The 12206-nt window shown below is 42.6% G+C and overlaps 2 protein-coding genes across 4 annotated transcripts in view; one reads left to right on the forward strand and one right to left on the reverse strand.

Moving 5' to 3' along the window:
• LOC121853156 (TBC1 domain family member 16-like) overlaps nucleotides 1-5766 on the reverse strand; it is a 28951-nt gene extending 23185 nt beyond the window's left edge. The window contains exon 1 of one of the 3 annotated variants that reach the window (XM_042347114.1): nucleotides 5652-5766. The gene's annotated coding sequence lies outside the window, so the exon portion shown is untranslated. Of the gene's footprint in view, nucleotides 1-5484; nucleotides 5575-5642 lie in introns of those variants that run through there. The other 2 variants (XM_042347115.1, XM_042347116.1) reach the window with 2 other exon arrangements.
• A 3711-nt stretch (nucleotides 5767-9477) lies between these two features.
• Nucleotides 9478-11458, forward strand: LOC121853132. The gene is made up of 4 exons (XM_042347074.1): nucleotides 9478-9728; nucleotides 9964-10134; nucleotides 10871-11081; nucleotides 11234-11458. The coding sequence occupies exons 1-4, from the start codon at nucleotides 9561-9563 to the stop codon at nucleotides 11392-11394; spliced, it is 711 nt and encodes a 236-aa protein (XP_042203008.1). The 5' UTR covers nucleotides 9478-9560; the 3' UTR covers nucleotides 11395-11458.
• Nucleotides 11459-12206: the final 748 nt, after the last annotated feature.

Consider the following 12206-nt stretch of genomic DNA (forward strand, 5'->3'; position numbering starts at 1 on the left):
GAGATGGGTCGGCATACGGGGATGGAGGCTGGTTCCGAAGCAGAGGGCAGATTACTGGCCCTCAGGTGAATCACCATTACTAGGTGAATCACCATCACTGTCACTTACAGTTGTCAGGGCTTCCCTGACAAATCCCTCAAAGTCATCTTCACTGCCACTATCACTGGCTTGGGCTGGCTGTGGTGGGTTGCGGGCGAAGAAATCAGTTATGCTTTGCTGACGGCTGGCGTTGATGTTGTCGTGATACACCTTGATGTACGGCTCCATAGCCTGCACCAGCCGGGTATGGAAGACTTCATAGCGGTCATCGTCATTGTCGCGGGAAAGGAAGGACTTCATCTTCTCTGCACACTCCATGGCACCCTTAATATCACTATGACTTAAATTGTGTTCTTCGGAGAATGACGCACCTTCTTCCTCCTCTTCACTGACATGTTCTTCTTCCAACATCTCGTCGGCAGTCACTTCAGGATCTCTGATCACCTCCAGGATGTCGTCGTTGGTGGTCTCGGAGAAGCCTGGAACTGTAACAGTCTGCGCAGCTTCTCTGGCAAGGTCCACTGCTACTGCAACATTCTGAACCTCACCAGTCACAGATTGACTCCTCCTCTCACCTGGTATTCCATGCAACACATGTCTCCATGCGTGACGAATTGTAGCAATACAGCTGATCCCATGACTCCACCAAGAAGTCCACAGCTTTCTTGATGTTAAATATTCTCCAGAATTGTTTGAAGAGTATTTTTTGCTATTCCAACTGTTGATCCTCATCTTCTTCGCTCTTGCTATCGGTGGTGGTGTCACTCAGGTTACGCAACTCTTCCCTGGTGTTGGTGTAGTCATTCAGGAGCTGTAATTTTTTGGTTGAGAATGCAGCTTTCACATTGCAAATCAACTCCTGGTCCATGGGCTGGATTAATGACGTAGTGTTGGGAGGAAGGAAGACCACTTTTACGTTGGGGTGACGATCTAACAGTAGGGGCGAGTGTCCTGGTGCGTTGTCCAGCAGCAACAAAATATTGAATGGCACATTCTGTCGCTCACAGAATTTTTTTACATCGGGAACAAAACAGTCATCAAACCAGGAGAGGGACAGTGTAGAGAACATCCACGCCTTACGTGCAGTCAGCCAGTGGACATTTAGCTTGGTCATGTCCATGGTTTTGTAGGAGTGCGGCTTGCGTGCTGTGTGGATCACCGATAACTTGAGCTTACAGGTACCGGAGGCATTGGTGGTAAACAGGACGGTGATGCGTTCCTTCTGCATTTTCCGGCCCCGAATCCTGCTGGCATTCTTCACAGCGAAGGACTTGGAAGGTAGCTTTTTCCAGAAAAGACCAGATTCGTCCATGTTAAACACCTGGTCGTCACTGTACTGTCCTTCCTCCATAATCTCACGTAAAAACGGAGGAAATTCCCGAGCCGCAGCACGATCAGCACTCGCTTCTTCACCACCAATGTTTATATTGGTGATCTTGTTCCGGATCTTAAACCTCTGTAACCACCCAGAGGAAGCATTAAAGGGTTTGGGCTCTGTAATTCCCATCTTTCGTGCCACTGCCATGTACAGTTCACGTGTGTAGTCCTTAACAGAGCGCGTGTCGACCGCCATGTCGACGCATACCTTAATTTTTCTGTCTTGAGAAGCACCTGGTTGTGAAAATACTTGATTGTGATATCATAGAAGCACCTGTAGACTTTGTGATCTTCATGTGCTCCTTTATCTTGGCTGAATCCTTCTTTATAGTCCGGATCGTAGATTCGTTCACACCATGCTGGCGCGCCAAATCAACCTGCCTTGTTCCTTTATCCAACTCTTGGATGATGGTATACTTCACCTCGTAGCTTAAGGAACGTCGTGTCTTCTTTGGTTTAGTGCCGCTGGGTCCAGGTAAGGAAAGGTTTCTCTCTGGGGGTGGTGGTCCGGTGGAAGCCATTTTACGGAACAATGGATGCGCGTTTACACGGAGTGGCCTTGAGGGATGAAACTGCCGCGGCTAGGTCAAGCGTCGTCTTTCCTCCCTCCCTCCCTCCCCCGGGTGGACACGTCATAATACTTTAAGCCAATTACAGCTAGCAGCAGAGGGGGGTAGGGATGCATGGCCAATCACAGGTCTGATACGTCATATGACGTCAGTGATAACGCAACAAAGACACACACTGCGCAACCTTACTGCGCCGCTTGCCCAAGCGGAGGGAGGAGGAGGGAGAGGCAGGCAGGCAGGCAGGCGGGTGGCAGGTGGGGCGAATCTAAAAATAGCGTCGCGCCGGACACTCTCCGCGTAATGGGGTTCACGTACCGCGTAATGTGAGCACGTGAGGTTCTGGCAAGGCACCGCGTTAACGTGGAAACGCGGAATGCGGGACCACGTAAAGTGAGGGTTAACTGTATCTCTTTATAGTGGCATGAAAATAATTATGGTCTGTATATGGTTTCTCTAACATCTGAATAAATTACTGTACATATTAATGATTACATCCAGTCTTCAAACATACATTTTACATTAGCCTTCTTAGAAGCGTTGCTTGAAAATACTAAGGACTAAACACAATGCTATATATTAATCAACAAATTCTATCTTTCCACCAAGGCATATCTCAATTAAGCATAATTTTTGGTAATGCATGAAAACACCTTTACCACCAGAAGGAGTGGTTTGATTATCTGGTACCAATGAAAGGAACTTTGCTGAAGCATCATGGTGTAATTTTATGTTTTTTTGTGGATGTGAGAGTACACTCAGACCAAGCGCGTACTGTATGTTGTGAGCACATACAACACATGGTGACTCAGTTGATTTTTCAAAGGAGTATTTAAGGTAAATAATTAATTTCTTCAAGTACAATGCACATAGACATTATTTCAGTGTCATATGATCAGCTTTTCCCCGTGTCTTACCCGCAATTTTCTTCATACCCTGCCTACTACAGGTGATTTATGATCATAAATAAGAAAAAATAAATAAATAAATAAATAAAAATACTGTACTCGTAATTAAAATGCAGTGGATATTTTACCGTGATCAGCTAAGTTCCTACTGTAACACTATTTTACTGTGACTGCACTCTGATTGGCTAATTGTCCATTACCAGCAAATAAAATGGCATAATATCCTCTGCATTCATTTTTTCTAGAGATGTTGTTTGGATGATAGTTGGAAAATCGAAACAACAATGCACAGGTTAGGAAGTTAGGTGAAGTGAGGTGAGGTTAGGTTCTAATAGGTTCTGTGCATTGTCGTTTTGATTTGATTAGCCAATCAGAGTGCACTCACAGTAAAATAGCTTTAGTAGGAACTTAGTCAGTGATGGCAAAATATCCACTGCCTAGTTAGAATGAAAATTTGTCACCTCTTAAAACACTTACTGTAATGATTAGAACATGTGGAAAACTAAACCAGGATAAGGCGGAGGCGTTGAACAAATTCTTTTCATCGGTGTTCACAAGAGAGGATGCGAACAATCTTCGCATTTAAAGAAAGACCGTTTGACACAGTGCTGACCCACATTGTGTTCTCGGATGAGATTATAAGAAATAAACTGTCGAAGTTATTGATTCACAAGAGTCCCGGCCCTGATAAGGTACACCCCGTGTTAATAGAACTGTAACGAGCTTGTGGAGCCCCTTAAGATCCTGTTCTGCAAATGCCTGGAGGAGCAAAAGGTCCCAGATGACTGAAAGATGGCTTATGTGAGTCCTATATTCAAGAAGGGTGATAGTCACTCCACAAATAATTATAGACCAGCGAACCTGACCAGCATAGTGTGTAAAGTACAGTACTAGAGAGCATCATAAGAGATGCCATGATGGAATATCTGCTATGAAACAACCTTGCAAGGGACTGCCAACACTGTTTTATGCCGGGACGATCCTGCTTAACAATTACTCAAGGTATTAGATGTTTCAATTCAAATTCTAGAATGGGGCAAAAATATTGACAATATATACCTAGATTTTGCCAAGGCTTTCAACAGTGTACCACATGAAAGGCTGAGAATTAAACTGGAAGGGTAGGGGAAGTGTCCTAGCATGGATCAGAGACTTTCTGCATGACCCCAAACAGTGTGTGGTGATACATGGTATAAAATCGTCATGTGTACCTGTGACAAGCGGGATACCACAGGGCAGTGTATTGGGCCCGTTGTTGTTATTTGCTTCATAAGTGACATGCCAGAAGCTATACACTCCTCCATACAAATGTTTGCAGATGATGCCAAGTTATTTAGGGAAATTAAGAACCAAACAGACTGTGAAGAGCTACAGAAAGATCTCTATGAGCTTCAAGAATGGTCGAGGAAATGGTTGCTAAGATTAAGTGTCACGAAGTGTAAGAGGATGTACCTGGGTCACACCAACATTAAGGAGGCGTATCTCATGTCCCAACATGATGAAGATACTGCATTAATTGAGACCGAATGTGAAACGGACCTGGGTGTATATATTGACAATGAACTCAAGTTCTCGGGCCATTGTGAGAAGGTAAATCAGGCAACAAAACTAGTAGGTCTTAAAATAATGTCATTTAGATATCTGGATGGTTCGTCACAATCTTCAAGAGTGAGATGCTTCCCCGTCTGGAGTATTGTCACCCTGTCTGGTCCCCGAGATATGCTAGGGACTGTCAGTTGATTGATAATGTCCAAAGGAAGAATATAAAGGAAAAGAGACGTGACCGATCGCCCAAGCGGCTAACAAGCCGATCAGTGGCGAAGAGGATAAAAGTAAAGGAAGGCCACCAGGCTGGTGCCTGCACTACGGCACCTCAGCTACCCCGAGAGATTACAGTAGAGCACCTGAAATTGCCTAGCTTATACTACAAGCCAGTAAGGGGCGACCTAATTGAGGTGTATAAGCATCTCAAAGGGCACTACTCAGTCGAGTGTCCTTACCTGGAGCTGGTGGACTCTCGCCCCACAAGGGGTCACAGTTCAAGGTCGAAGAAGACGCAAGCCCAGAAAACTGTGAGGGGTAACTTTTTTCGGAGTGAGAGTTGTGAACTCTTGGAACAATCTGCCAGAAAGTGTTGTGACGGCACCAGGTGTGAGCTCTTTCAAGACCAGACTTGACCCACACTGGAGCAGGTTCAGGTACATTCAGGAGCAAGTATATGCACCAGTACTTGCTAACAGTGTATAACAGAGATGTGACAGACTGCCCAAGCAGGTAGCGAACCGACTAGTGGTGAAGAGGATAAAAGTAAAAAGTAAAAGTAGTCCTTCAGGCTAAAGTCGTGGGCAGAGAATCATTAAGAACAAAGGAACTCTGACTTCCTAAGAATAATGAACTACAACATTATTATGAACTTATCTGTGATATTATTTGCTCTAAAATTCGATTAGTTAAGAAGTGACTTAATTTTCTTTGTACAGTAACGTTACTTTAACTGTTAATAGACTCAGCACTTTAATAAATTCTATTCAAGGACTGATTTGGTTTGAATCTCACCATATAAAAACTTCATGACATTTAACATTATACTGTACCTGGAACTCAAGAGTTTATTAATGTGTACGGTAAGTATATACAGTATATTGACAGCAGCAGCCTAGCCTCCCCCTGACCCGTCACAGCTTCGCCTACGTCACCTGTCACAAGAAATCACTCTCAATTAATTAATTCACTATAAACACTACAGCACTACCTTTAATACCTTATCTTAGAATGAAAGTTCCGTAATATAATATAGGTTGCTAGCAGCAGCAGCAGCAGCCAACACTAAACCTGTCACAATTTTGCCTACGCCAAGTGTTATAACAGTGTTGCCAGTACTTGCCACTTCTCAGAAATAAAATTCCCATGTCCCCCCCCCCCACGACTCCCCTACCCAATTTCTCCCACAAAATCCCAGATCTATACCAAATTCCCACAAAAGATCCACAAATAACTCAGGCCTATATTAATAAAAAGAATTATACTTACATTGAACAGTACTCACCGAATATCTCTACAGGCCCAGGGCAACTATTTCGTCCTAAGGTTTTATCTCGTTTGTCGCTGGCGTGTTTTTCTTGGCAAAATTCTTTATCATTTCAATAGTATGAAGTTTGCACATGTCTTTGATTCCACCTTTAACCCATAGCAAATTTGTAGAATGGCTTCCACGGATCTAACATTGAGGCGATTTCTGAGTTTTGTGTGGACTACTCTCATTAGTGAAAATATTCTCTCAACTAATGTAATCTTTTTTATTTTATCCTCTTCACCACTGATCGGCTCGTTAGCCGCTTGGGCGATCGGTTACGTCTCTGTTACGCACAGTTGGCAAGTACTGAGCATGCACTAGTTCTGGAATGTACCTGAACCTGCTCCAGAGTTGGCCAAGTCTGGTCTTGAAAGAGCTCACGCTCGGTGCCAACACAGCACTTTCTGGTTGATTGTTCCAAGAGTTCACAACTCTCACTCCGAAAAAGTTTGCCCTCACAGTTTTCTGGACTTGCGGCTTCTTCAATCTTGAGCTATGGTAGATAAAGTAAAGCTAGTGCTAATGAAGCTACATTAGGATATGCTAGTTCCCCAGCAGAGTTCTTCCTGTCACTGACTTCAGCCCCAATATACTGGGTTGGAGTCCTGTAAGCTTGACTCTCTTCCAGTCTTAAGGCACTCCACTCATTTTGCAAGTCATCCATATCATTAAATGTTGAACTGTATTTGGAGGCCACCTTTGAAATGCCTTCCTTTGACAAAGTAGCTTGGCTTGGTTGCAATTGGTGAGTTGGAGCAATGTTTCAAAGTTATCTGGAAAGCTTGCTTACACTTCACTGATAAGTTCTATGACAAACTTTTTACAATGCTCTCTGACGTTATAATACCTTGGGTTCACTCAGAGAGCTAATCACAACTGCATTACTGAAATCATGACTAAACTAAATTGAACAACGAGGCTCTAATTATTGATATTACTAAGTTGTACCATAATATATGTCAGTTCCCACAAATTCCTGCAAACCCCCACAAAAGTCCCACCAAAATTTTATTCCCGTAACACCTCCTACGTAGTCCCATTTCTCCCACAGATTTGTGGGAAATTCCGGTGAAGTGGCAACAGTGTGTTACAAGACGTCACTAACAACTATTTCATCCACTCTCACTTATCTTATATTGAAGTACGAAAACACACTAATAAAATTAAATTTATCTTCTACTGCATGTAATTTAAAGATTCATATAAAATTTTATATTTTACTTTTACTGTTTTACTTTTACCCTCTTCACCACTGATCGGCTCGTTAACCGCTTGGGCGATCGGTCACGTCTCTGTTACACACTGTTGACAAGTACTGGGCATGCACCGGTTCCTGAATGTACCTGAACCTGCTCCAGTGTTGGTCAAGTCTGGTCTTGATATAGCTCACACTCGGTGCCGTCAAAACACTCTCTGACAGGTTGTTCCACAAGTAAAAATGTGAAAATAGAAAGATAAAAACAATATTCAAGACACCAGTAGTTCACATATGCTAAATATTGCTTGTTCTCGTCATTTCACTGATTCAAGTATAAAATCTTGCTTTGGAACTTTAAATTGTATACACATGTAAGTTATTTATCCTGAACGTATGAGTACTAAATTTAAATAAAACTCATTTTATCGGTTTAGTTACTATTGTTTGTTTTTGAATTTCAGAAAGACTGATTCATGCAAGTTTCAATGATCCTCAGAGCTAATTTTGCAAACAGTAACACACACACACACACACACACACATATATATATATATATATATATATATATATATATATATATATATATATATATATATATATATATATATATATATATATATATATATATATTCAACATACTTAATAAGTGTTAGTTATCCTGGAGACAATTTTCACTTACACGTTTGTTACTATACGATATAAACTGAAAATCTAGCGAGGTAGTATGCTGCCTCCCAGGAAACAAAAATGGAGAAGCCTGATTGTTTCACATGCTAAATAAACGTACAGGTGACCCCATTACCAGCCGCAGACAAATTTTCCTTTACACTCATCATGCTCGAAATTGTACCAAATCCAAATTTGCCGTTGCACAGTCATTTATTGGTAAACAATTGGTTTAGAAACTCATCCCAGCAATTAAGGACCAACAATCCGAAGTATCAGACTTTTGTTGGTAACGAAGGGTAAAGCTAACACCACTGCGGCTTGTCGGGGACGTGGGAGACCTAGTTGTCCGTGTCACATCCAACTGCCAGATATGTGGGAAGTTTAGCGCTTACCCTCGAGTACCTGGACGGGCGGGTATGACGCACTTACACCTGCAGTCCCCCCACACTTGTAGCTGCAATATTAGCTGTACAGTAGTAGTAGTGCCTACACCCATAATAACTACAATTACACCTGTAGAATCAATCAAATTTTGAATAAATTTATAATGAAAATCTTACTGAATAAATGTCATGATCATCCAAAGAGGGGAGAAGAATGGGCGAACGACTTTCACTGAAAATTGCATTTATCGAATTCTGGGTAGGTTGCGACATACAATATTAGGTTAGTATAGGTGCGGCGGACATACCCTGACACGAGCCAATACTGGTACAAAGACACGACGTCGTTATAACAAGGACATAGAGGTCAGTAAAACGCTGCCATAACAAGGGCATAGATTATGATACAGTGGTGCTATCACAAAGACATATAATGAATGACAAACTGACGCCAGAATAGGACCCATTAACCGTAAAAAAATAAATACCACTAACTTCAATTTAATGTTGGAATTCATCACCCTCGCTTTACGAGAGATTGTCAAGGAAGACTCAGCTTAGGCTCACATTGCCAAACGTGAGTATGTATAGCCCGGTAGTTCGTTCGTGCTAACATCATCCAGTACAGTAATCAATTCAAAGATACATTTTTCTTAGACGAAGCGCTGAAGGAACGAGGGTCACTACATTACCTACTTGCTACTTTTTTATTAAATTTAAAGTCGTATTATCCTTGTTACGGTACCGAATTTGCATTTTATGCTCTGAAAGAAACATTTTAGTGGAAATTCTGATGAAAATAATTTTTAAAGTCCTGAGTCAAAACACACCTTATTCGTTCACTCCTGTGGTTGAGGAGATGAAAGTCACGTTAGTTGAAGTCATTACCTACCTTCTACCCATACTACTATTACTGAATACTGATTTGGGGAAATTATAATTAAAGTAGTAACTCGTTCGTGGCATTCGTATTTCATTAACTGATCCACCTGTGAACAAAAAGGTCGACGCCCATTCAGGGATCCCGCATTTGTTTTATTGCGTCTAACTTTATGTACTTAACACTTTTCTGCCATTCTGGTATAACACCGAAGTGTGGAATTTCTTGTTAAAAATGACATGGGAAACGTATACATTAAACACTCAGTGACGCACTGATACAACTTCGGCATTCCAGTTCCCAGGGAGTGGAAGGTGTTAAGTTGATCCCCGGAAACCAGGACAATCCTCAACCATGGAACATATGGGATCGTCAGCACCTATAAACCCAAGGTGGACACCACCAGTCACCAGTCACCCTCAACGCCTTCACCTTACATCTCACGGTCTCTCTGTACTGTCTCCACCATGGTTGGCCTGATATCCAAATTTTTACTGTTGACGTGGGTGGTTGTGATTGCCGTGCACGCCCATGGGTACATGTCCTCACCAGCCGCCCGCAACTCGGCATGGAGATTTGGCTTCGATACACCCACCAACTATAACGACAATGAACTTTTCTGCGGAGGTCGGGAGGTCGGTACAGTAATAATATGAGTTCACCATGTATCTGGTAACTACGAAAAATTAGAATTGGCCTTATAATATAAAGCTTGTGAATAACATTAGCTTAAGTATCAAGTAATTCAAGTTTTCAACTTAAAAATGTCACATCTTTATATATGACTTGTGATATAGCTCAATATACTGAAACATAGAAAAACTGAGGCAGTGCGACAAAGTAAACAATTCAGTTCCGTACACTCGCCAGGTACAACACATCAGGAACAGGGGGCGGTGTGGCGTGTGCGGTGACAATTGGCGGCTGCCTGAGCCTCGTCCTCATGAGCGCGGTGGTGAGTTTGGCCGAGGAGTCATCACCGCCAACTACACCGAGGGTCAGGTCATTCCTGTCACCATACACATCGCCTCCAACCATCTGGTCAGAGCCTTCTCCTCTTGTTGATTATGTTCATAGTCAGTGTTGTTGATCACATTCACTCCTTAAGATTTATTAATTAGGCAGAGGATAACGTTGTTAGAATTTGGTTCAGTATTTCGACCTTATCGTTATTACATTCCAATATTAGTTCACCATTTCGTATGGGAGAGGATAGCTAGATATGATATCGGAACTTAATTTAAAGTAACATAACAACCCAAACTAACCTAACCCAAATTTAACGTTCCGATATGACAGAAAATAACGTTAAGAAATAGGAACTTAATCGACTTAGTAGTTCCCCAAACCTAACTTTTACGACGAGAATATTCCGACCAAAGTCCGACATCCTAACGGTAGCCGTTTCGTATCATATAATCATGCCCGTCCTTAATGGGGGGGGGGGGGCGAACAGGGGCGACCGCCCGGGGCCCCGCGCCTGTGGGGGGCCCCGCGGGGGCCCAGCCCTAGACCCAGTGACCTCGGACACATTACCTATTGACTGGTTAATCTAACCTGACGGCTTACGCCACCATCGCAACCGTGACCTTACCATCCATAGCGACAGTCCCATGGGGGTTGGTGGGGGTGGGTTCCTCTGATTGCATAATCTGACACTAGTGTGGGGCCCCGCAGTGGTTGAGTTCCCCCGGGCCCCGCACCCTCCTAGGGACGGTCCTGCATATAATCATTGATGTTTGAAGGGGAGCAATAAAATATTGGTGTCAATTTTCAGGGGTGGTATGAGTTTCGTCTGTGTGTCAACAACAATCCAAGTGCTCGCGACTCCCAGACTTGCCTGTACAAGAAGCTGCTGTCCCTGGCTGACGGCTCCGGCACCCGCTACACCTTGGATGGTGCCATTCATGGAGACCACATCGTCTACGTCCAGCTGCCGCACCATCTCTCCTGCACCCACTGTGTCCTCCAGTGGACTTGGATCGTTGGTAAGGTTCACTTCTCCGTCCGTCTTTCTATTTGTGTATTTGTCAAATTGTAAATACTTCTACCCTGCCCACATTTATTAGCAGGATTACTCAAAAACTATCTAACGTGGAAGAACAAATTCATATGTTTTAAATTACAATTAAATTTCCAGGGAACACTTGGGGTATCTGTCCTAACGGCTCTGGGCGACTTGGTTGTGGCCATCAAGAAACATTCGTCAACTGTGCAGACATAAGCATCCTCCCAAAGACCTACTACTACAGTCACACTCCTCGGATCAAGCTCAAGTACTCCTTCAACACGTGGTGGTGACCTCGACCGCTGCGTTTTATGAATAAATGTAGTCTGAAATATCTGGCTTAACATACATTCATCCAAGTAAATGTAAGTTAATTATCGATTAAAAATAAAGTCTACGAGGGAAACGTCATAGAAGAAAAGTGGTTGTTTTTGTTGCTAATGTTAAGTTCACACAAAAAACAAGACGATTTTCATCTATGAACTTTAGGCGCATTTAACCCATAACCGACATATCGGCAGTTTTTGGATGAACTTATCATTAGAAACAAAAAGAATATCGAATTATGTCCTCTATTATAAATTGACTACTACTGTATCTAGCTAGCAGCTGCATGTCTCTGTTCTGGCCTACAGTGTGTCACTATATCTAACTAGCCGCTGTAGCCCGTGGGTGTCTGGCCCACAGGTTGACGCCTCCTCACCGGTATTGGTAAGATTTTAATTTTGTTAAAAGCTAATTACAGGTTAATTTTGTAAAATCCAGTTATGAGGACCTCCACTGTGGTAGTAATTCTTATTAACCTTTTGGGTGCAATACTTGATTAAGGTAGAGGAAAAGATTATTCCTATTCACTGAAATTAGACCCAAGTCCTTGGCTGTCGGCCACCAGTCCGTGCTATTATCTCTTGGTGTCAGAGTCGAGCCCTTGGTATATTTAGATACTATTATTTTTATTACTATCTCGGTTCTAGGTCGTTTGCAAGGGAAACGGTAAGGAAAAAAATGTCTAGAATTGTCTAAACTATTGTTTGCAAAGAAAAAATAACGAGATTCGGTTGGTGACAACAAGTGCAATAACAGCTCAGAATTTTTCAATTAGTTT

The sequence above is a fragment of the Homarus americanus genome, unplaced genomic scaffold (genome assembly GCF_018991925.1).
Source record: "Homarus americanus isolate GMGI-L3 unplaced genomic scaffold, GMGI_Hamer_2.0 scaffold32871, whole genome shotgun sequence".
In the NCBI taxonomy this organism is placed as follows: domain Eukaryota; kingdom Metazoa; phylum Arthropoda; class Malacostraca; order Decapoda; family Nephropidae; genus Homarus; species Homarus americanus.

What these genes read in the sequence shown, in the direction of transcription:
- LOC121853132 (XM_042347074.1), top strand. Translation starts at nt 9,561, where the DNA reads ATGGTTGGCCTGATATCCAAATTTTTACTGTTGACGTGGGTGGTTGTG. An exon ending in TTTTCTGCGGAGGTCGGGAG is followed by an intron (nt 9,729 to 9,963) that starts GTCGGTACAGTA and finishes TACACTCGCCAG; the next exon opens with GTACAACACATCAGGAACAG. An exon ending in ACATCGCCTCCAACCATCTG is followed by an intron (nt 10,135 to 10,870) that starts GTCAGAGCCTTC and finishes GTCAATTTTCAG; the next exon opens with GGGTGGTATGAGTTTCGTCT.